The sequence below is a fragment of the Mustela nigripes genome, chromosome 10, assembly GCF_022355385.1.
Source record: "Mustela nigripes isolate SB6536 chromosome 10, MUSNIG.SB6536, whole genome shotgun sequence".
In the NCBI taxonomy this organism is placed as follows: Eukaryota; Metazoa; Chordata; class Mammalia; order Carnivora; family Mustelidae; genus Mustela; species Mustela nigripes.
Genome location: NC_081566.1, coordinates 35,657,925 through 35,681,041, shown reverse-complemented (window position 1 = coordinate 35,681,041; position 23,117 = coordinate 35,657,925). Strand labels below are relative to the sequence as shown.

At 39.9% G+C, this 23,117-nt stretch overlaps 1 protein-coding gene across 2 annotated transcripts in view; it reads right to left on the bottom strand.

The window, feature by feature from the left end:
* CRB1 (crumbs cell polarity complex component 1) overlaps window positions 1–23,117 on the bottom strand; it is a 147,621-nt gene that overhangs the window by 9,719 nt on the left and 114,785 nt on the right. For both annotated transcript variants that reach the window (XM_059414067.1, XM_059414068.1), the window contains one exon: window positions 21,820–21,946. In XM_059414067.1, the coding sequence (XP_059270050.1) occupies window positions 21,820–21,946 (127 nt within the window). The remainder of the gene's footprint in view (window positions 1–21,819; window positions 21,947–23,117) is intronic.

Genomic DNA, 23,117 nt, shown 5'->3' with positions numbered 1-23,117 from the left:
AGGACTCGATTCCAGGACCCTGGGATCAGGACCTGAGAGGAAAGCAGAGGCTTGACCATCTGAGCCACCCAGGTGCCCAGTCACTGTCTTTTTAAAAACTCACTGTTTAGTGCTATGCCTGGGGGTTGCAGTGGCTGTATAAACCAGCCACAGTTCTGTGAGAGAGGGGTGATGTTCCAGGTGAGTGCAAAGAACAGAAAAGAGTTAGGAAGGTGGACCTCATGACCCCCTTTAAGTTTCTCAAAGGAAGTCAGTGGGAGAAGGAGGTAAAGGAAGGTGTTGAAGGCAGAGAGCGGCGGCAGGATCCAGTGGTGGGAAGAACAAGAAGCGTGGCTGGGGTGCTGGGACACGTCCTGGTGCCTGAGAAGTTTTAGGGAGGGCGAAGTGCGTACACAGAGCCACAAATGCAGAAGAAATAGAGTGAGGAGTGGCAGCACAATTTTAGCAAAGTGTTTACCCAGCCTGGGCATGGAACGCACCTCCACACCATTCCAGAAGGCTTTGCTCCCTCTCCCTCTGCGAAGCCAAGGATGGGACTCACAGGAGCAATTTCATGTCTATTCTTCTGCGGGTTCTTCCCTAGCATATAACCTGCACCCCTTGTTACAGATGTATCCGCTTCAAATGTTTACTCCTCTTGCTATTTTTAAGCCAAGAGACCTTCACCAACCTGGGGTGGGGCAGGTGACTGATACATATGTCAATTGATTTTTCTACATGATTTCAAAAACAAGAGAATAACATATGAGTTAAAAGGCAGAGGGACTGTGAGATTAAAAGATACTAAAAAGACGTGATAACTAGCAACTAAATGCAATTGACTATATCCTGAACTGAGGGCAAAATCTGTAAAGGACTTTATTGGGATAAATGGAGAAATCTGACCACGGACGATGGCACATTTCTTGAATGGAATACTAGTATTTGTGGCTGTAGAAGGAAGTCTGTTTCTTTGGAGATGCTTGCTGAAATAGTGATAAAAATGTTAAAATGTCTGCAACCTACTTTCTAAATAGGTAGCAAAAAAATGTGTATATACACATAGAGGTAAACAAAGGTAGCAAAATGTTAAAAAAAATTGTCAAAGCTGGGGGAAGCATATACATGTGCTCATTATACTATTTTTTTCTGATTTTCTTAGGTTTCAATTTCTTCCCCACCCCCCCCAAAAACTTGGAACAATATTTTTAAAGTAATGTTTATAGTGCAAATAATTCCTCCAAACCCCCAATTGGTAGACCTTGCTTCTCCCACTATCCCTTCCTCTGCTGTTCCAGATCTTGCTGATTTCGCGCTTCTCTATACGTTTATTGCCCTGTAAACCTTGTTCCCGCTGATGGTCTTCTCTCCCCTACTAGACACTAAGATATTCATAGATTACATCATATGTTAATTTCCTCATCTATCTGTCCCTAACCCTGTCTGCCAGCACCTAGCACAGTGCCAGGCACACAGCAGGTGTTTGTGAACCTTCCCATGATCCACTGGCGTCCTCATTCTTGACCTAAAAGCTGCATCTTGGCTCTTTTCTCTATCAGATTTCTTTCTTCTTCCCAACTTTCTTCAGTTGGTCCAAAAGCTGCTATTAATTCCTTTTCACATTGCACAGGAAAAAGCGTGCCGGATCCCTGACATCCTCATGGCTTATCACATATCCTTCTGGCAAAGGTAATCTAGTCTGTGTCAGTGTATTTATTGCCCCCAAATCAAAACCAGTTGCAAAAGTAATGAAGGTCTATTGGTTTGTGTCGACTTAATCCATGTCAGAGAGCTTTAGGAGCATATAAGGATAATTTGACCAGCAAAAGGAAAGCCATAAAAATGATCAAAAAGCCAATAGATATGCTAAGAACACCAAGCTTATTTTACTGAGGATTTATGGCCAACTTATCAGAAGATTATTTGGTCCAAGTCTACATTCGACTAAGTCCCTCAGTAATTCAGCAGAGATTCCAGCCTCTGGAAAAAATTGCCTCCTATAATGAGATGCCCCCGTCACCCCTGCTTTGCAGCACATGGAGTTCAATTTTCAACAGTTGGGAGACCGCAGTAAATCCAGCTTTGGAATAACCAGTCCCGCTTAGGCTTCAGACCTGCGTTGAATTACCGGAGCGTGAAGGGCCACTGGTCCCATCCTCCTGACATACCTGCAGAAGTGTTTATGAGTCAGACAGAACCGAAACATCTGACATCCCCCAGCTGGGCAGCAGGGCCAGCTCCGGCTGTGTCCCAGCCCAGGGGGTGCCAAAACATCAGGCTCCACCACACTGTCAGCTGTGCCCCCGGCCCAGCTCTGGAGGGTGTATTTTATTGACCGACTCAAATTGGCTTCCCCTCGTGTAGGTGATAAAGTGTGGCATCAAGTCACCCACGTAAAATATATTACTTTAGCTCGGACAGCTTGTCATTGAAGTCCTTGTTTATATCATCGAGTGTGCCATTTACTCTCTTCTTATTTTAAAAAGCAAACATAGAAATAAAAACCCTTTCTTCCAGCATTTCATTGATGAATGTCTCTACCCTGCACCTTCTCTTAAAGAATCTCAGAAGTAGCCATTTTGGGTGTCATTGTCTGTTTACATCAAATTATTGGACTTTCCGTTTCAAAGTCTGCCTCGTGCAAGATGAAAGACACATAGCGTGCTTTAATGGGAGTCCTTTCACTGCACAGCGTTCTCCAAAAGAGTTGGAGACGTGGTATGTCTAAATAGAGACGGATACTCTGAAACTGAAATTGGTCAGATCCCAAGTGAACATTATGAAAATTTATGAGTTTGTAAGCAGTTTAAAACACCAAGGTATCGGGGCACCTGGATGGCTCAGTGGGTTAAGCCTCTGCCTTCGGCTTAGGTCATGATCTCAGGGTTCTGGGATCGAGCCACACATCGGGCTCTCTGCTCAGCAGGGAGCCTGCTTCCTCCTCTCTCTCTCTCTGCCTGCCTCTCTGCCTACTTGTGATCTCTGTCTGTCAAATAAATAAATAAAATCTGAAAAAAAAAAAAACAAGGTATCTTACAGCCAGCAAAGATAGGAACCTTCACATTGTGAAGATTTGTATTAATATAGTATTTAGTTTTGGAAATAAAGAATTATTTCAGAAGTCAGGCTTTCAAATTCCAAATAAGCCATTTGGTAAAGTCTGTAGGTTTTTAAATTGGCAAGATTAAAACACACACACTTACACAACACCAGAAAACATTATGTTTGACTTTGCTAACAGTCCACCTAAATGCCCAAGAACACAACTGGGGAAAAGGATATGTTTATATTAGCGATGAGGAATGTAAAGCAATCTTTTAGGTGGGACAAAATAAAGTCTAACAGCATTTTCCTATTAGTTAAAAAATATAGCCAAACTAAAATTGCCCTAACTCCAGGTAAAAATTCAGCACAGAATTTAATAGCTTATTATAAAATTAGATCAGACAATGTAGCCAAAATGGTTATTTTATACCTTTGGATCTTCAAGTCTAAGTATATACATTAATTGTAATATTGAAAATGTCTGCATTATCTTTTGAAATAATAGTTTAGGATATCCTTGCCAGGAAAAGACAGGACCTGGACAGGCCAAGTATTCTGTTCCTTTCCCACAAATGGCTCAAAGGAGAAATCACATGAAGACTCCTCTTTTTTGCCATGGACTAATTTTTAGTGATAATTTTTAGTATTTTAGTAAAATAGAAGATCAGATTTTCTGTTTACTACCCAGTTCGTGGATTAGTTTAAAAAGAAATGACATAATCCAGCTACAGTATTGGATTATATTTTACTTCTATAAAATTTATTATTAATATTCTCAAAATGTAAGGGGAATTTTTTTCAGGATAATCTTTGTTGATCACTACATATTTTCATATCCTGTGTCATACTGACATTGGAATGACATATACATATTTTTCTGAATTCTGAAGTGACTGCGAGAAGAATATTCCTCTTATTAACTTAAATAATCTGAATCAAAAGGAAATTTTGTTTTCTAAACTCCCCCAAGAGACTTGGAACTGAGAATTCAACCCATAAATGAAGTTACTTCCATGTTGTGATGCAGTGTATCTCTTTCCTCTTTTTCCCACACGCCAGAATAGCACTCCTCCCCCCATCCTTAAAAAAACATTTCCCTTGGGTCTGTAACTTTTCTATTCAATCACCATTTAGATTCCTTGTCCTCAGGGGAGAGGGCTGTGTTAAGAGTCTCAGGAAGAAAACCGTGATTAGTCACTAGGCTTGAAAAACCCTCCCCAATTCTGTTTACAAGGATGGGTGCCAATCCTCCGAACGTGTTCAGTACTCATGTTCTTTTCAGGGTCATTCTGCTTGCAAAGCACAGATTAAACACACAGCCTCAGTATTTTCAGTGTTGTGAGGAGACGCATTTACATTCCACTGACAGCACTGGGTGTAAAAGGAAGCCATCTGCTGCGATTTAACAACACAAGGAGCAGCTACAAGTTTGGGAAGAGAAGAGGAGTCACAACACAGCTCCAATCAGCCAAGCACTCCCCTTCGTGTGGGAGGCCTGAGGACAAACCACCTCCACATTTAAAGGCATCTTTATTCTTAAGTGGGTCACAGAAGTCGGTCCTCCGTCAGATGGTTTCATTGTATCTTTTACTGACATTTGTTTGCTACGATTTTTAAGGGCTCTTTCCTAGTCTCCGGAATATAGACTAGATACGTAATTCTACAAGGGAGATGACACCCAGGTTTGGATTATTTGTGCATTCCACCTGGGCAGTCAATCTTCTCTGTATCTAGCTCATTTTCTACAACGGGGTTACCTGTAAATTACTCTGGAACTAGAAGGTGATACACAGGGAAAAAGGAAAAGTAATGAAAATCGGGGGATTGGATACGTTCGTGGCATTTTACATGCATCTCATCTTAACCTTCACAACAACCTAATGATGCAGAGATGATTGCCCTTATTTAAAAGATAATTTAAGCAATTTTTCCAGCGTCACACGGCTTTGAAGCAGCAGCCCTAGCGCCCAAATTGTCAGAGCCTGTTCAGGAATGCACAGACACAGCCTAGATAGTGCATGATGTGGCAGTGACCTCAGATCTACCCTAGATTTCAACTCTGTTCCCTTTAGTTGACATATTTACACACAGAGAGTAGAATAATAATAATGGTTATTTTCTCTTTCAGGTCTCTTACTATGTACAACCCTTACCTAATGAGCCACGCTTCCCTGCTTATCCATGTTTGTTTAGTTTTTCCTTTTAGGACTTTGCATGTAAGAATTTGCCTCAGTAAAGTCTGCGGATGGATGGGATGGGCTTTGGGAGCCATTGGAGGGTGCCTAGCACGCAGGAGGCATCTGGGAGGCCAGCCGCATCTATAAACAGTGCCTACACAGACCCTGAAAAAAACCAGCAGGAGAACAAAGAAAAGGACCCATAATTCACAACTTTCAGTCCTATGCTTTTAACACCCCAGCATGTCTATCAAGAAGTAAAATAACTAAACAAGGCAGAAATTCTCCCAGGGTTGTTGCTTCTATGAAATAGCCATGTGCTCCCCTCTGGTTCTAACACAATGTTATCAGGCGATGATTAAGAAGGTAACTGTTTCAGGCTTCGCAGTGTCAGGAAACAAGGTATCAAGCCAACAACTCCCTTTTTAGGTGCAGCATTTCCATTGCAGCCCTGTGTTGCTTCCAACTGTAAACATTAACAGTGAAGGAAAGAAAGATCTTCGTTGGCTCTGGGCTGCCTGAGCTCAGCATATTACATGACACCCTGGCATTATTTGCTGAGATGTAGATAATTGTACTTCTTGTTAACAAGTTTCCTTGTGGTTTTTACTCCATCAGCAGGTTCTTGAATCAATGCCTAGATTAGGTTTGACTAACATCAGCACAATTTAACTTTGATAGAAAGTTTGAAATTTGTGCATAATTAAAAAATTGGACATCCATTTGCTAATTTCCAAGTAAAAGCAGCTAATCCTTTTGGATGCCCTGGCGTTTAGACCTATTTCCCAAAACTCACTGGTACCTCTGCCTCTGGCTGGAATGAAAGAGGCCATAATGTGTTTAGGACACCGGGGAACATTCAGTAGCAAACTACAGAAGCCTTTCCCATTTCACCCATTGCCTAAGGACTGAAGGTTTCCATGAGTATGGGAAACTGCAGAGTTGTTTTTATACTCCTTTTGAGACACTAAGTTTCAAAACCATTATATAGGAGCTCCTATTTTCTTATAGTTAGAAAAATATGGCCTCAACATTATTTATGTGAAAACATGCTCACATAAATCACTCTCTCTAAAGTATGTATTATTTATAGTTTAGTTTATATACTATAGTATAGTTTAGTTAGAATTATTTATATAATTCAATAAATGTCAGTTGATGAGGATGGTGATCCAAGAGTCCCTGAAATGCACTTAAGCTGTCTCATTGCAAGGGCACATGGCCACCTAAATAAAAAGTCTGATGCAAGCACCACCACTAGAAAATAAAGACAACACCGCATATATATAAAATGCTCTAAAGTCTAACTACATTTATTTATAAGAACATACTTTTATTTTACGTAGCAAAAATACTAATTGACATATTCTCTGTACGGATCCCTGCAATTCGGGGCATACCACACTTCTGCCTAAATGTAGGATTTCAAGATCCATATTGTTCTGTGCAAAGCTGTATTCAAACAGAATATGCCATCTTTTCCTCCTTCGTCAATTTCAGAGTTCATGACATCGTAGGAACTCAAAATCTTTTGAACCGAATTGGTAACGTACATGGCATAATTTAAACAAATGCAAAAACAGATGCCTCACATAATTGATGAGTGGCTCCCGAGAGAGCCGGGTGATAACTGGGACACTTTCCAGCTAGAGAGGAAAGTTCTAGAGATCCATGCACCCAATCTGGGCCTCACTTTGAACTAAGGATGTCTTAGGAGCTCGTGATGCTGATCGCAATTCAGGTTCGCTGGAATGAATAAATCCGTGAACAAATCCTTAAAAAGGAATTGAACCAAAGACAGTGTCCTTCCTTTATCCCATTCTGGCTCACAGAGCTCTGTAAGTCCATACCCCAGACAAACCTACTCTTCTTTCACAATCTTGTATTCTAACATGGAGACACTTGGATGTTTGGCCTTTAGGTACATGCCCATCCCCTTCACACAATGCATCCCAGGCTCTTTACATCCCAGAATGGCTCTTTACAGGGTGTGCATCTTCTTCCTCAGAGAAGCAAGGGCCCATATTCCCCAGTCATGGCAGGATTCTGTCTCAGGGCAGAAGACAAATTATACACAATTATATAGAATCTGTACCTCTTCAGCTCACCCCAAGGGGTGAATGTGAAGCTCAATGCTACTACTTAAGGTTCTGCAAATAAATATTTAAATCGAGGTGCTTATATTGGTTTCTATAATTCAAGAGCATTTATAATGGCAATTAGGTGGCAATGGAGTTATATCAGCCCAAATACACACAACCTTTCACCTCAAGAAGCAGCAAATTGGGATAATTTACATACTGCCAGCTGTTAATATCTTTAGCATCCACAGGACTTAATGGCAAAAATAAATAGATACTGGGTCCCATTTGGGGCACAGAGCGGATCTGCAATCTCTTTCCCATTTACATTCCTCATTTGCTCCCCCTGAAACACTCATTCCACAGAGCTCCCTGGGTATAGCAGGTTTCATGAAAAACTTGTGTTTTTGTAAGTCGTTTGTAACGGTACCTATTTTAAACACCTCATTTACAATTGAGGAATGTTAACATTTCTAAAAGTTCCAGGTAGGGCGGTCTACTTAAAAACAGTCTGCAAGTGTTGCACTTTACAAATGAGGAAACAAAACCTAAGATTGTACATGAGAGAAAAGGACAAGGATTTGAGTATCGGTGAAGTGCGTGACTCTTGTTTAGTTAATGATTCGTTAGCTTGCTTGGGCCTCAGGTTTTGCACCTGCAGATGGGAAATTACACTACTGTTAGTGGTTACATGAGGCATTGCATGCTGGCTGCTTTTGGTCATGGGGACAAGCCACTCTCAGAGAAGGCACAGCTGCTGGCAGAAGAGGCTCTGTGAAAATCCCCAGCCCCTGAGGCCTGAATTGGTGGGGTTTCTCGTGCACTCAGCTGTTCACTCCCTGTGGACAGTTAATGGCTCACTTTCAGAATCTCCTGGCTTCCTTAGCTTTGAAAATGGATTGCACTAATCACAAAAATGTTCAAACCACCTACTGCTAGGTATAGGGTGCATTTTATATTCATCTGCTCAATGAGGCGTTGTTTTAAGTGAATAAATATATTTCTTGATTTTATATACTTCAACATGATGAGAAATAACAGCATCTGTGTACTGCCCCAAAGATTCTTTCTTAGTGGTGCTGATCTTGGGAATGTGCTTAGTTTTCACTGAAGGGAGACTTAATCGGATTATACTTGAACCTCCTCAGACCAAAACAGCACAGGCTTGAAAACCCTCAATTAATGAATGAGAACTTTAGAAAGAGCCAAATGAAGTTTTTTTAAAGGTGCCTAAAGCAAGACGTCGTAATAAAACTAAGCCCACAGAAAACTTTTAATTAGCAGAAATAAAAAATTGGTTTAAAGAGTATCTGCCTTGGGGGACGTAGGGGGCTCACTCAGTTAAGCGTCTGCCTTCTGCTCAGGTCATGATCCCGGGGTCCTGGGCTCCCTGTTCAGCGGGAAGCCTGCCTCTTCTTTTCCCTTTGTCCCTTCATTTCCCCTGCTCTTGCATGCTCTCTCTCTCTCTCTCAAATCTTAAAAAAAAAAAAAAAGAATATCTGCCTTTTATAGACTAGTTTAAAAAACCCAAAAGTCCCCACCACGCCCCAAAACCTGCTCAACGAAAACTCCCTGTCTGTACAGCATTATACAGAAAAAAGAATTTTTCTGGAACAAGGAATAGTTTATATTGATTTGGTTTCCAATAGGAAGGAATAAGTTTGAGAATGTCATTCAGGGGGCTTTCATTAATTAAATAAAACCATCATTAAAGAAAACTGCTTCCATTTTTGGTGTAAGTAAGTCCCTTCTAGTGAGAAACTGAGTGACAGCTCCCGTGTGATTCTGCCAGGAAATAGCTCAGAGGAAAACACGGCACAGGCCTAAAACCCGGAATGATGGAGCAACTCTTCCTTCTGTGGCTGGGTTTTTATAGAAGCTTGGGTGATTTCATCTGTAATCTAGCCCTACCTTTCATCCCTCCAATTTTCTATCCCATTACTTCCCAACATTACATCCAGGCGGGCCTCTCCACTCTCCCGAGTTCACATCACCCAAACCTTCTCCCACTATCACAACTTTTCTTATGACCTTCATTCTCTCTTGAATGCTTTCCCATTTTCTGTCCTCCAGATTATCTTTCTCCGATTTCATGGCCTACGTAACTCCTATATTCTCTATGAAACCTTCCCTTCCTATAACAGCTCATAGTGACCAAAATTAGGGGAATTCATCCTGAGCTTTCTACTCGGGAATAAAATTAGGGCTTATTTCTTTTCAACATGTCTTATGTTTTTCCCTCTGAAACTAGATTGTAGTTTTCCTGAAGTTACGATATTTGGGATTATATATTCTCTTTCCCTCATTCCCTGCTCTCCCTACGTCTTACCCATTGTCAGACACGCTGTCGAAGCAAACGTGTGGACAGAGTGGACACTTTGGGAATCTACTCTCATTCTCTGAGTTCCCGGGGGTAGGTGGAAGGCCCACCCCTAGCAGCTCACTGTGCCACCATGGGACTGATGAGAAGACAGAAGGCGAGTGGACGGGGCTCTGCATTTCCTGCCGCGAGGCCCAGAACGTCCACCTGCCCCGCCAGGAGCAGTTAAGGCAAGGGGTTTCGAGGGAGGACGAGCTGGCAAGAGGGAAGTGGGAGTGGACGGCACAAATCCTCCAGGCTCTGCTGAATTCGGAAAAGGGAGAACATTTGGAAACGTCTTTGGAAGGCTTTTCTGACCAGTGGTTTTGTAAAAAAAAAAAAAACAATGGTAAATTCTGGTCTCCCTGATGATGCTCTTGGGGAGCCAATGGAGAAGATTCCATGTCCCTGTGCTCCTGCGACTCTTTCCTGGATCCTCCTTTTGCTCCTACTTTTTCTAACACTTCCCCCTCTCCTGGCTTCGGGCCTCTTCGACAATCTGTGTGATGTTTACTACCTTTCAGGGCCCAGGACCCATAAATTTCCTCCTTCTCTCCAATCTCTAAGCCCTGCTAGGTGGTCCCTGGGGAAGTCTATGGCTCCGATGGTGGCTTCCCAGATTTTCCTTTCACAAACCCTCACGCATATCAAAATGCAGTTACAGAAAGAAGAACTAAAATCAAAGCAGCAGATAATTATACACCTAACGTGGCTTTTCTACCAGAAACAAAGACTGGGGCATTCAGAACTCTCTTGGCTAACAGGCACACAACTTTATTTGTAACTTAATTTTTTCAGTGAAAAAAAACAGTGCAATTAACACTTTGGTAACAAACCATCAAACAAAACAAAACAAAAACACTTTGGGCGGAGGTAAGAGGGGGGGGGGGATGCTTTTTGCTTCGCTAGGAAAATTCCTGCTCATTCTTTAAGATCTGGATCATGTATGCTCTGTGTGAAACTTCTTTTCTCCCCACCTCTGGAAACATCCGCATTCCCTCCTCTGTGTGCATCCCCCCCCCCCCCCCGTCACTTCCTCCTTCATGAAATACCCAGGCATCTGCTCTATCAGGCACCACGGCCAGGCACTAACGTGGTGCCTTTACCTTTACAAAGGTAAATAAGACATTCTTTCTACCTTCCTGTAGCTCACAGGATGGAGGACAAGGAGACAGATAAAGTATTAGAGTGTTTCTCATTGGTTAGAGGTAAACATACCCCACCTTGTTGGGAAAGAGACCTAACCTCTACCCGACTTCAGTTTCTCATTAGCAGAATGGAGAAATGCCATTACCTAAGTCTTGCGACTTTTGTGAATGACAAATAAGATAATGTGTGTAATGACCTTAGCACAGGGCCTGGCTCGGAGTAAGTGCTCCACAAATAGGAAATGTTATGACAGGTTAGAGGTGCTTTTGGGATGGTGGGAAAACGTGACGCCACTCCTGGGACTGATAAGGTAGGGGAGAGGAGCAAGGAAGGTTTCACCGGCAAGGTTTGAGAACATATCTTTTGACCAGGCAAAGAGGAATGAAATAAGGATATAAGGCTCAAAAGGAAATAAGCAACATATCCTTTCAAATGTCTTTTTTCAAAGTTGCAGCAGTGGTTGTCTCTTTCTTTCTGCAGAGGAGTTAAGAGGACATGGATTTGAATAATTCAACCATATTTATCTTTGAGGAGAAGTTACGCTCCTCTCCGTCACTTGAGATTTTGAGGGGTTCTATCCATTGGATAAAATGGAATGCTTTTCTAAAAGCAAAGAGAAAGTCACATGAATAAATCCTCGAGGACTGCGCTGAGAGTGTCTTTGGGTGTCTACAGGATTATGTTACAGGTGTGAGCCCATGTCTTTAGGCATCTAAGCTTCCTCTGGAATTGGCTCGGGAAAAAGCCAGGTTATACCAAATTCTACTTCGGCATAAGTAATAGGGTTTCTGTGCATTTGGTTTTGGATGGAAATGTTCCCTTCATGGAGAGTGTGACTCACTTATCCTTGAGACAATCTCATTCCTGAAGTGGTTACAAATGACTGAGACTTGCCTTTTGTATTTTGCAAAATTGGTAGGGAAATTTAATATGTACTATCACTTTCAATTAATTTTAGTAACTGTGAGGCAAGTTGAATACATGCACACACCCACACACACACACACACACGATTCTCTAAGCCAGAAGATGCCACTTTGAACTTACTTCAAAAACACTTGCTCATTATATGAGTAAGTTAGTGAATATTTATTGAGTACTATTATATACATAACTTGATGCTGGCTATTAAAAAATTCAAAGGGAGGGGCCCCTGGGTGGCTCAGATGGTTAAATGTCTGCCTTCAGCTCAGGTCATGATCCCAGGGTTCTGGGATCGCGTCTGACATCCGGATCCCTGCTCAGTGGGGAGCCTGCTTCTCCCTTTGCCTGCTGCTCCCCACTGCTTGGGCTGTCTGTCTGTCTCTCTTTCTCTCTCTGACAAATAAATAAAAATAAAATCTTTTTTAAAAATTCAAAGGAACTTTTACTTTTAAAATTTAATTTCCCCCTGAGTTTTAGGTTATCAACTCAAGTGATTTCAGTCATTTATCAGGCATTACTATGTACTTTACCACTCTGAATGACAAATACACTGTTATCTCAGTTTTCCTTTACAGCAGAGTCTTGCTATCTGCACAGGACTATCAAAGAAATAGTAGGAGAAATGGGTGGAAGTAATATATACTCCAAGTCACATGTGAAACTAAATTAAACCCAGGTAGACAATGAGAATCTTGAATATGCTTTCCAAGTGATTAAATACACTTTGCTCCAAATACCCATTTGTTTGGGATGAGCTGTATTAATATGCTGTTTCCTTTCTGTGTACAATTAGTTTCCAAAAGATTTCTGCAGTTTATATACAACACTCTGTGATTCAGAAATTATAATTGTGAGTAAAAGATAATAGCCACGATCTTTATGCCCTTGAAGAAATAAAGAAATTTTTGTTTTTACAAAAGATAGGAAAATAATATGCATTCAATCCATAAATATGTATCACGAGTCATGAAAGCTTTAAGTAGAATATTAAAATAATTACTAATTCCAAGTCAGTTATCTTGATATTTAATTGTGCTCACATGTTAAATTCCCTCGAGTGTACCTACTTTTCTACATGTCATTCCATTTGTTCTCACAAAAAAGATCAGCTATGGATTCAATGAGCCGAAGCTTCATTTCCTAAAGGGAATATAAGTCATTCAAGAAGAAAAGCCATGTTACATAAGAATCTACACTCTCTGCTTGTGAAAGTTAAAATTTAGGAAAAATTAAATTCACATCACATCAAACCAGACAACAGCATGATATTTGATTGCATACCAGCAATTTTCAGTTTGGTTGATCACAACTGTGTTCTGAAAAGATGGAACCAATGTCAAAGTTCTTGAGTATAAAACAACGGAGATCATTCAAGAAAATGGTAACTAGCAAGATGTAATTGGCCTCATTGTTTGCTTTGAGTTACTTGGCCAACTAATTGGTTTGTATCATGTACATCTCATTTCTGAAATGATCTATGATAGACTTCAGGCACATCTGGAAGAGAATGGAAGTGTATGCAGTGAAACAAGGCATTCCCCCTAGGGCAATACCTAGGATATATCTCAGGTTGCACAGAATGATATCAGTGTAGGTTGTTGTCCCAGCATGATTATTAATAGTTCTTGCTTTCACTCTTAAAATACTCTAGTCGAACAATAAATAATGTGGTCACCCTGGTCATAACCAATGGTCACTATGGGCACATTTCAAATACCTTCATGATTTACAAAATTGAAAAACGGTATGGGTGTAGCTGTACAAGGAAGTCACTCAGTTCTCCAGCCCAAGCTCTTGGAGAGCAGAAATAGATCCTTTGTGCGTGTTTTAGTTGACCACCATTCTTGGGCTCAGAGCTTTGCTCATAGCAGACTCTTGATCAATGGGGGACAAATGGATAAATGAATATTTTAAAAACCAGTTTCCACAAAGTCCACTATTGTAGCAATGCAATGATCCCATTAAGGATATTTAAAAGATGATGAGATTAATTTGACAGGTACCTGGGTTGGTTTGGTTGGGTTGGTTAGCTAGTCAATTCAGTGGCCATTTCTCACAGTTGTCTGGCTTAACACCAACCATGTCAGTCATACCTGCAATCCAGGGGCCCACTCCCTATAGCCCGTTTCTGTTCTATTTTGGACACACAGAGATATGTGTTCTGAAGGTGAAAGTCTACATTACATGATTTCTGTGAAGCTGGTGGTGATGACCCCACATTAAGAAATGAAGAGCATTAATTATACTTGGTGAAGCAGAAGTCTTAATAATGTGTGAAAAGATGAAAGGAAAACAGATTAGTGCACTGAATCAGACCCGATTCCAGTGATTGAAATACATCAAAATAACATTTCAGAGCCGTTTCTTATGTTAGTGCTATATTTACTCCTTCCTGAATGCTAATTAGTGGAAACTCAGTGAAAAGTGACAGTGTTTTTTAAAATAATAATTTGTAGAGAATGTCATTCTGGGTATCTCGTTCCTGAAGGCCAAACCGAGAGCACAAAGAGATTGCCACAGAGAGGAAGCCTCATGTGCCACTGGCCAGTGCTCTGTTCTTCACCAAAGCCCGAGGATGCGGGCCAGTTGGCATCATCCTTGACATCAGCCTTTATGATCAAGCATAGCTCTAACCCTCTCAGAAACCATCTGTGACTCTGTCATTCACAAATGACTCCAAATCCCTGCTGAGTTTATTTTTACTTTCTGCTTTATTCTCTTAGTTTAATGAGTTTTATAAATTTTTTAGTGTGGAGGACAATTTCCTATCACTTGCTAGACTTACTGTGTCTCAAAGAATGCCTCCCATCCTGGCACTCTGGGACTTTTCTGAACAGCTTCCCTCCATCAGGTCATCCATTAATATGCATGTATGTTTAGGCTCTTTATGTAGCCAGGGTAAAGAGTCACATTAACAGTCAGACACGTCTGCTTACTCCTCGAACCACCCCCCCCCCCCACCGGCTTTGGTAATTCTAGTTATCCTTGCCATCATTTCTCTTAGTGTGAGTTCCTTTGAGAGATGTTGCAACGAGCCAGCACAGGCACCAACAATTAAGGGCTGCATTGAAAAGGAGTTCTCCTTTTGTTTTCCAAACCATTCCTAACATATTTTTTGACCAGTCTGGATGACAAGCACAGGGAAACTCCTGCTAATGACTCTAAGATCCCTTTCCCGGGTCCTAACTGACAGACCTCACACCTCTCCTTAGCTTTAGACTTGGAAGTAAATGATGTGGATAAACCCTAACTTTGATGCTTCCTGGATACTTGGCCTGGGGAAATTCAGGTAACCTTTAAAAATCTCTATTCATTTATCTTTAAAATAAAGATAATAATGCCTCCCAGAGATATTATAAGTGGGGGAAGACTGGACTTACAAATAGGAGAGCCTCTCAAATTGAAAACACTACTAGTGCATGTCATTATTCACGATTTCAAAAGTATCATCTCTTCCTTTTCTACCTTTTCACAACAGTTATTTTGGTGATAGAAATGTGATCACTCAACCTCCCAACCAAGAAAAGCCCGGGACCAAATGGCCTCACTGGTAAACTCTACCAAGCATTTAAAGAAGAATTAACTTCAATATTTTTCAAACACTTCAAAAAAAAAAAAAAAAATGATGAAGAGAGAAAAATATCTAGACTCATTTTAGAAGGTCAGCATTTTCCTGATACAAAAGCCAAATGATACCGCAAGAAAAGAGATCCACAGGCCAATATCCTTGATGAACATAGATGCAAAAATCTCAACAAAATACTAGGAAAGCAAATTCAATAGCACATTGAGAGAAGTATATATCATGGCCAAGTGAGACTAATCTCTGGGATGCAAGGACAGTTCAACATATAAAAACTGAACAATGTAATACACATTAGCAGAGTGAAGGATAAAAATCATTTGATTGATTGATTCTTTTGCCAAGCAGAAGTTTTGAAATCTGAGGTAGTTCTATTTGTCTGTTCTCACTTTTTGCTCTCTGTGCTTTTGGTACCATACCCATGAAACCATTGCCAAGACTGGGGTCATAAAGCTTTTTCCTTATGTCTCCTTCTAAGGGTTGTTACAATATACAAAAAGAAATAGTATTTCTACACACCAACAACAAATTATCTGAAAGAGAAATAAATAAATAATCCAATTTACAATAACAACAAAAAGAATAAAATACTCAGGAATAAGTTTAACCAGGGAGGTAAAAGATCTGTACATGAAACACTATAAGATGGGGATAAAAGAAATTGAAGAAGACACAAATAATGGAAAGATACTCTGTGCTCATGAATTAGAAGAATTTATATTGTTCAAATGTCCATACCCAGAGCAATCGACAGGTTCAATCCAATCCCTATCAAAATTCCAATGGCATTTTTTATAGAAGTAGAACAAACAATCCTAAAATGTATATAGAACCACAAAAGACCCTGATGAGCCAAAGCGATCTTGAGAAGGGAAAATAAGGCTGGGGGCCGCATACTTCCTGATTTCAAACAGTACAGGTTTGGCATAAAAACAGACACATAGACAAATGGAACAGCATCAAAAGCCCAGAAAAAAACCCATCCATATATGGCCAATTAATTTATGAAAAAGGAGCCAAAAATAAGGATTATCTTTTCAATAAATGGTGTTAAGAAAACTGAATAGCCATACACCAAAGAATAAAACTGAATTCCTTTCTCATACCATATACAAAGATCGACTCAAAATGGATTCAAAACTTGAATGTAAGATGTGACACTGTAAAATCCCTAGACAAAAACATATGGTGTAAGTTCCCTGATATTGGTCTTGGCAATGATTTTTTTTGGATTTGATACCAAAAGCAAAGGCAATAAAAGCAAAAGTACACAAGTGGGATTACAAGAAACTAGAAAGCTTTTGAGCAGAGGAAACCATCAATGAAATGAAAAGGCAACCTATGGAATGCAAGAAAATACATGCAAATCTTATATCTGATAAGGGGTTAATATTTAAATTGTATGAAGAACTCATACAACTCAATAGCCCAAAAGCCCCAATCTGATTAAAAATTGGGCAGAGAAACTGAATGGACATTTTTCCAAAGAAGACATATCAATGGCCAACAGCCACATGAAAGGGTGTTCAGCATAATCAATCATCATGGAAATATAAATCAAAATCACAATGAAACATCACCTCACACCTGTCAGAATGGCTATCATCAAAAAGACATAACAAGTGGTGGCGAGGATATAGAGAAAAGGTAACCCTAATGCACAGTCGGTAGGAATGTAAATTGGTGCAGGCACTATGGAAAATAGTATGGAGTTTCCTTAAAAAGTTATAAATAGAACTACTGAATAATTCAGCTATTCCACTTCTGGGTATATATACAAAAGAAATGAAACCACTGTCTCAAAGAGCTATCTGTACTCCCATGTTAACTGTAGCATTATTTGCAACAGCCAAGGTATGAAAACAACCTACATGTTTAACAACAGGTAAATGACTAAAGAAAATCTGGTATGTATATGCAAAAGAATGTTACTCCACCTGAGAAGGAAAGAAATGCTGTCATTTGGATCTTAAGGGCATAATGCAAAGTGAAATAATTCAGACAGAAAATAAATATATCATACTGTATGATCCCACTCATATAGAAAATCTAAAAACATTGCACAAACATAGAAACAGAGTAGCATGATGGTAGCTGGGAGCAGAGGGTGAGGGAATGGAGAGATGCTGGTCGAAGGATACCAGCTTCCAGCTACAAGATGAGTAAGTTCTACTCAAATATTCAGCATGGTGACTAACAGTTCACAATACTACTGTACTGCACACTTAAAAGTTGCTAAGAAAATAGATGGTAGATGTTCTCACCACAAAAAAAGAAATGGTAATTAAGTAATGAGATGGAGGCATTAGCTAAGGCTCTGATGGCAGCCATTTTACAATATGTAAGTGTGTCAGATCAACCAGTTGCATGCCTTAAACTTACATACATTCTATGTCATTTATATCTCAATAAAACTGGAAAAGATAATAAGAAACAATACAAATGGATTATAAATATGGAGACTGGAATACAAAGTATCAATAGATCTATAACATGACACGCAAATTTAGACACCCAGCTCAGCTATCTCTCTTGAATTCCAGATTGGATTATTCACACTAAATAGTAACAGTATTTGGATATCCCAATGAACCTTATATTTTTTCATTTATTAAATCTACAAATACTTTTTAACATTCACCAAATTTAACTGGAGTATCTGCTCAGAACTATGTCTTCTCCAAACAATCATGCTATAGGTCTTATAGCTTCAACCTTTATTCATCAACCCCTCCTCGAATCCCCTTAGATTCTATAACGTAGAGCCAAGCTCACTTCCTTTTATCTGAATTACAGCAATAGCCCCATAAATGTGTCTTTGGGGGTCCAGTCTTGCATTTCTTTTAATCTATTCTCTACATAGAAGCCCAATTGATGTTTCTCAAGTGCAAGTGCGATCTTGTTACTTTTCTGATTGAACCCCTTTAAAGACTCCCCATTACTCTTAGGAGGAAAAGCCAAGGTCCCTGATCTGACTTAGGAGGATTCATTTCTGGTCCTTCTGTAGCCTCAGTCTTACTGTGTTCCCACTACCCTTGAGGCTCTAGTCACCGTTCAGGGGCTCTGCAGCCCCTTCTGCCAGAAGCAGTCTCTGCTATTCCAACCCTCCTGCCACAACTTGACACCTGTTTACCTTTGAATCCCAGCTTTGGCTTTGAGGCCTTCCACAGGCACCTTTAAGACTGAGCAAAATGCTCCTCCTAAGTGCTGCCTTATAACTGGTACTTAGTTTTATCCTAACACTGACCCAGGAACTGTCCTTCACTGTTTGTTTACCCACATCTCCTACCAGACCTTCAACTTGTGGTAAGCAATTTGTAGTTGTTTCTCATCACCTAATCCAGACCATAGCACATGGTAGGGAGTCATTAAGCTATTGTTGCATAAATTAAAAGAGGAAAGAAGGGAGATAGTCCATTTTAGTAATAACTTCGGTAGTTGGACAACACAGATTTCTTTTCATTGGTTTCCTACCTAAATCACTAAACTCAAATTTTATGTATCACCATTTCCAGAAGGAATCCCACTTTAATTTTACAAAATTAAGCTAAATAATTTCAGAAATGGCAAAAGGATCTTTAGGCACAATTTAGTGAAGATTTTGGGAGGTGAGAGACTTTGGTTGTTCTTATGCTGAAAAAAAAGTATATTTAAAAACAGCTCATCACAGTCCCTGGCCCAGGATAGGTTCTCAATAGTGCTACTGAAATTTAATTGTTTCCTCATGCTGGCCGAACACTAATTTCTGCAAACGTTCCTATTTTCTCTACTTCCCTGCTCCCTAAAAAGGAGAGTAATAAAAACCATTCTTCATGTACACACACACAAAGAAGAAAGAGGCATGGCCAAACACAGAGACATGGCCCCATTTAGCTCATATACTAAATCTTAAAAATAAGCAAAAAGAAATGATCTGGTATGCAACTAAATACAGGTTTTGTTTCAGAGACTTGTTTTAGAAGAGTTTGTTTGAATTTCTTTCATTTAGGTGAGATGGCTTCTCTGTGGAACAGGTTGAACTATGCGTACTACGGGCAGAGACATTGTAAACCACAGAGAGAGCAATTAGGGATATAATCAGTTCTAGAACGCCAACCAAAGGTATACTTGCCAAGGAGCGAAGTACACGGGACCCTGATTTTGATGCCCACAGGTATTTACTTTGCAGGGACACATCTAGGGAAGCAGACCTCAATCCAGGAAGATGAGCACTGATGCTTGGGTGTTCATTATGAGGTGTGTGTGCACGCACACGCGTGCTTGTGCATGGGTGTGCCTGGCTTGTGGACATCTTAACCACGCAAGACACGGTCAAGGCAAATGAAGACAGTTGTCAGAGGATGAGAAGTAGAGATACAGAAACACAAGTTTTATTTTTCTATGTAAATATGTAAAAGGCAGAACCATACACAATGCAATTAAAAATAGAGAAAAACAGAGAAGGGAAAGTTTTGTTTTGTTTTGTTATTTTAAGTCAGGCATCTCATGACAAGACATGTGGAAAATAGAAAAGTGGTTGACAGTGACAGTGACACAGAGACAAAAGAATTTCAGAGAGAAAGCATTTGTGAAGGACTCAGATATATCCGGGAGGTAAAAAATTACACGGAAGTGGTCTGTAAGTATGCAAGTACAGATATGTCCAAAAAGGGAGTCAGTGTGAAAGCCATATGTACGTGGCCATAATCTATTTTATGCTTGCTTCCAGGCAAACATGGTAGGGGGTTTTTCCCAATCTCTTGCCGCAAAGTCTAAGTTTGGAAGGGATCCATCTGAGACAGCAGGAAGGTGCGTGCTGCCTGGAGGGGAGGAAACGGAGGAGGATGAAGGAGAGACTGCAGAATCAGTTGCTTCCCATCTGAAACGACTGCCAGTGTCCTAGAGGATATGAATTGGCTGCATAAAATCTTCTAGGACTATTGAAAAATAGAATTGAATCCATTTCCTTTGTTTTTATGATATACCATTTTGTCCTTTTGTTTTGACTGGTATAGTTAGGTCTTCCTTGGTCATTTCCACAGAAAAAAACAACTTTCTTTACACAATCGGGGCCAAATGACTATTGGATATCACCCAAAGGATAAATCAATTTCGCGTTGTCAAACCAGGGCAGCTCCGAAAGACATAGACACATTTACAAAACTATATTTGTCAGGTCATTGTTATTGTAGCTGTTTTCTAAATTAATTCATAGGATCAAACCACTTTTCCATTTAAATGGGCACAATGTCTTCTTTGGAAGGGTATACCCACACAGAGATAGTTAGCAGAAATTCTAACATGCCCGTGGAAGGAATTAAAAATATTCTCAAATAAAGTTCTTTCAATTATTATTATATTTAGTCAATTAAAGCTAAGGAATAGCTATAATTTTGTTGCATATCTTATTAATTTACTTTGTAGAGCCATCATTTCAGGTATATATTTTTAAAGAAATATAATGTCAAATATATTTTGATAATGAAATCTACTCTGATTCCCTGTTTTTTTTTTCCAGAAAGATAATTAAAGATGATACTTGCAAATTTTAGAAAAACATGCTTCTAAGAAATCAAGTTTTATAATACATGCTTTTTGGTGTGTGGATATACAACAGTACTTATTTTTATTAAAGATGCTTCAAAAAGCAATTCAAATCAGTCTATTTGACAGAAATATCAGCAAGGTCATAATTTATAAACAATTAACCAAAAAGTACTCTATTTGAACAGAAACTATTATAGGAAAAAGAAATGGAAGTAGGGTTTCCCTGTCACACAACTGGAGGAGAGGTTTTGTGGAAACAGGAAGTATACTGGTGAGGCATAATTTGAGTTTTGATACCAATTAGATCAGAAAATTTTTCTTTCTCCATTTTAGGGATCTTGCGTCATTCCCTGCTTTCTCTTTATATACATTTTTAACTTCCCAGAGAGTTGGCAACACTTCATTTGAATAGCTATGTATAAAAACATAGACGGATGCAAAACAGTTTAATTAGTCAAACTGTCATGTCATGAATTATAGACAGGAACGAAAGAACGTCAATGTCTTAGGATCAGGGTGCACGGGGCAGCTAACACTACAGAAGTATACACAGAAATGGAGTGTGGGAGAGAATCAGTTCTTACTGTAGTCGTCACTCAAACGTGGAAGCACTAAGAAAAACAACGTACTTGTACAAGTGTACTCAATGAGAAGTTTCTGGTTACGTTAAGAACAATATTTTTTACAGATATCGCTGAAATACGTAAATACTTAATATTCTCATATGACACTCATGGTATGCTTCAAACAGTCCTTGAATTTATTTTAATTTTCAAGGTAGTGTTTCTTTTTCTTTTTTAGAGTCTCAAATGCGTCAAGACATTTCTGGAGCTTCAATGGCTGTTAAGGTCAGGAATGTCTCCATGAGTGTTAGTCATCCTCCTGTTCACCCCACTCGACAACTGCCTCGTCATTCATGTGCAGAATGAGGTAAGAAAGAAGCTGAAAGAGATTCTGCCACAGTAAGAGAGACACGTAAAAGGAGATCCCGCTTACGTCCACCTCACAGTGCTCGCCCGCGAAGGCCACGTCACAGAGGCACTGGAACTTGTTGACCAGGTCCTGGCACAGTCCTCCGTTGAAGCACGGGTCGGAGGCGCACTCATCCACGTCCTTTTCGCACCTTGAACAGAAACAGAAACAGCAGCAGCCTTGGTCTCTGTTGAATAAATTGGCTGTGAAATGGGGAAAAAAAAATGCCTTATCTACCTGGAACCCTACGGTCTGATTTACCAACTCCCATGCAACTTACGTACACATCATGATGTGGGGACACGTTGCTTAAAATTCCTGTCCCAAATTTCGTTTTTAAGGGAAATAATCTGTACACATGCCCAGCTAATTAGAATGAAAAAACAGGTGCGAGATTTCAGAAACCAAGAAAAAACCTGAGGAATGGTCGTTTTCTCCCCAAAGAGCATTTGCCATCTTTGCCACCTTTGGTTCAGTTTACTGGGGACACATGGGAACCGTGAGGCTGCATTTTGCCAACCTGGAGTCTACAGAGCAGATCTGTGCCCCTGCTGTCAGGATTGTACTACATCCATGCCCTCGGGCTGTGGGGGGAAAGAAAGCCCATCAAAAATAGAAGGAAAAAACAGTTTATTCTTGAAGAACTGGGGTTATTTTCCTTTGGAATCTTCTTTTTATTTTTTTGGAATCCTATTTTTCAACAAAAAGCAGAAGTAGGTAATTAGAAAATTTCACTTCCTGGAGTGCCTGGGTGGCTTAGTGCGTTAAAGCCTCTGCCTTCTCCGGTCAAGATCCCAGGGTCCTGGGATCAAGCCCCGCATCGGGTTCTCTGCTCAGCGGGGAGCCTGCTTCCTCCTCTCTCTCTCTGCCTACCTCTCTGCCTGCTTGTGGTCTCTGTCTGGCAAATAAATAAATAAAATCTTAAAAAAAAAAAAAAAAAGGAAATTTCACTTCCTAATAAATATGTTTTAGAGCTAAGTGTAGTTTTTAAAATATTCAGGTAGAATGACTTTCAAAAGCTAAATTTTCCCCAACAAGTGTTATCAATACTAAGGTATACTGAAATTTTCCACTTCCTTGGGACACTGTTGTCTTTCCCCGACCTTCGGCCAACAACTTATTTTTCGGTAAACTCACCGATTAACTCGCCAGTCACTTTCATTCAGCGGTTCAGTACTTGTGTATTTAGCACTTAATCATATGCCAAACACTCTGTTAGGCCCCTGGATAGAGCAGTAACTAAAGTATCTCTTTTACTTTGGGAAATTCATATAAAATGCTAGCTTCAAGAATCCCCAAAGAGCAACTTACAATGTCCAAGT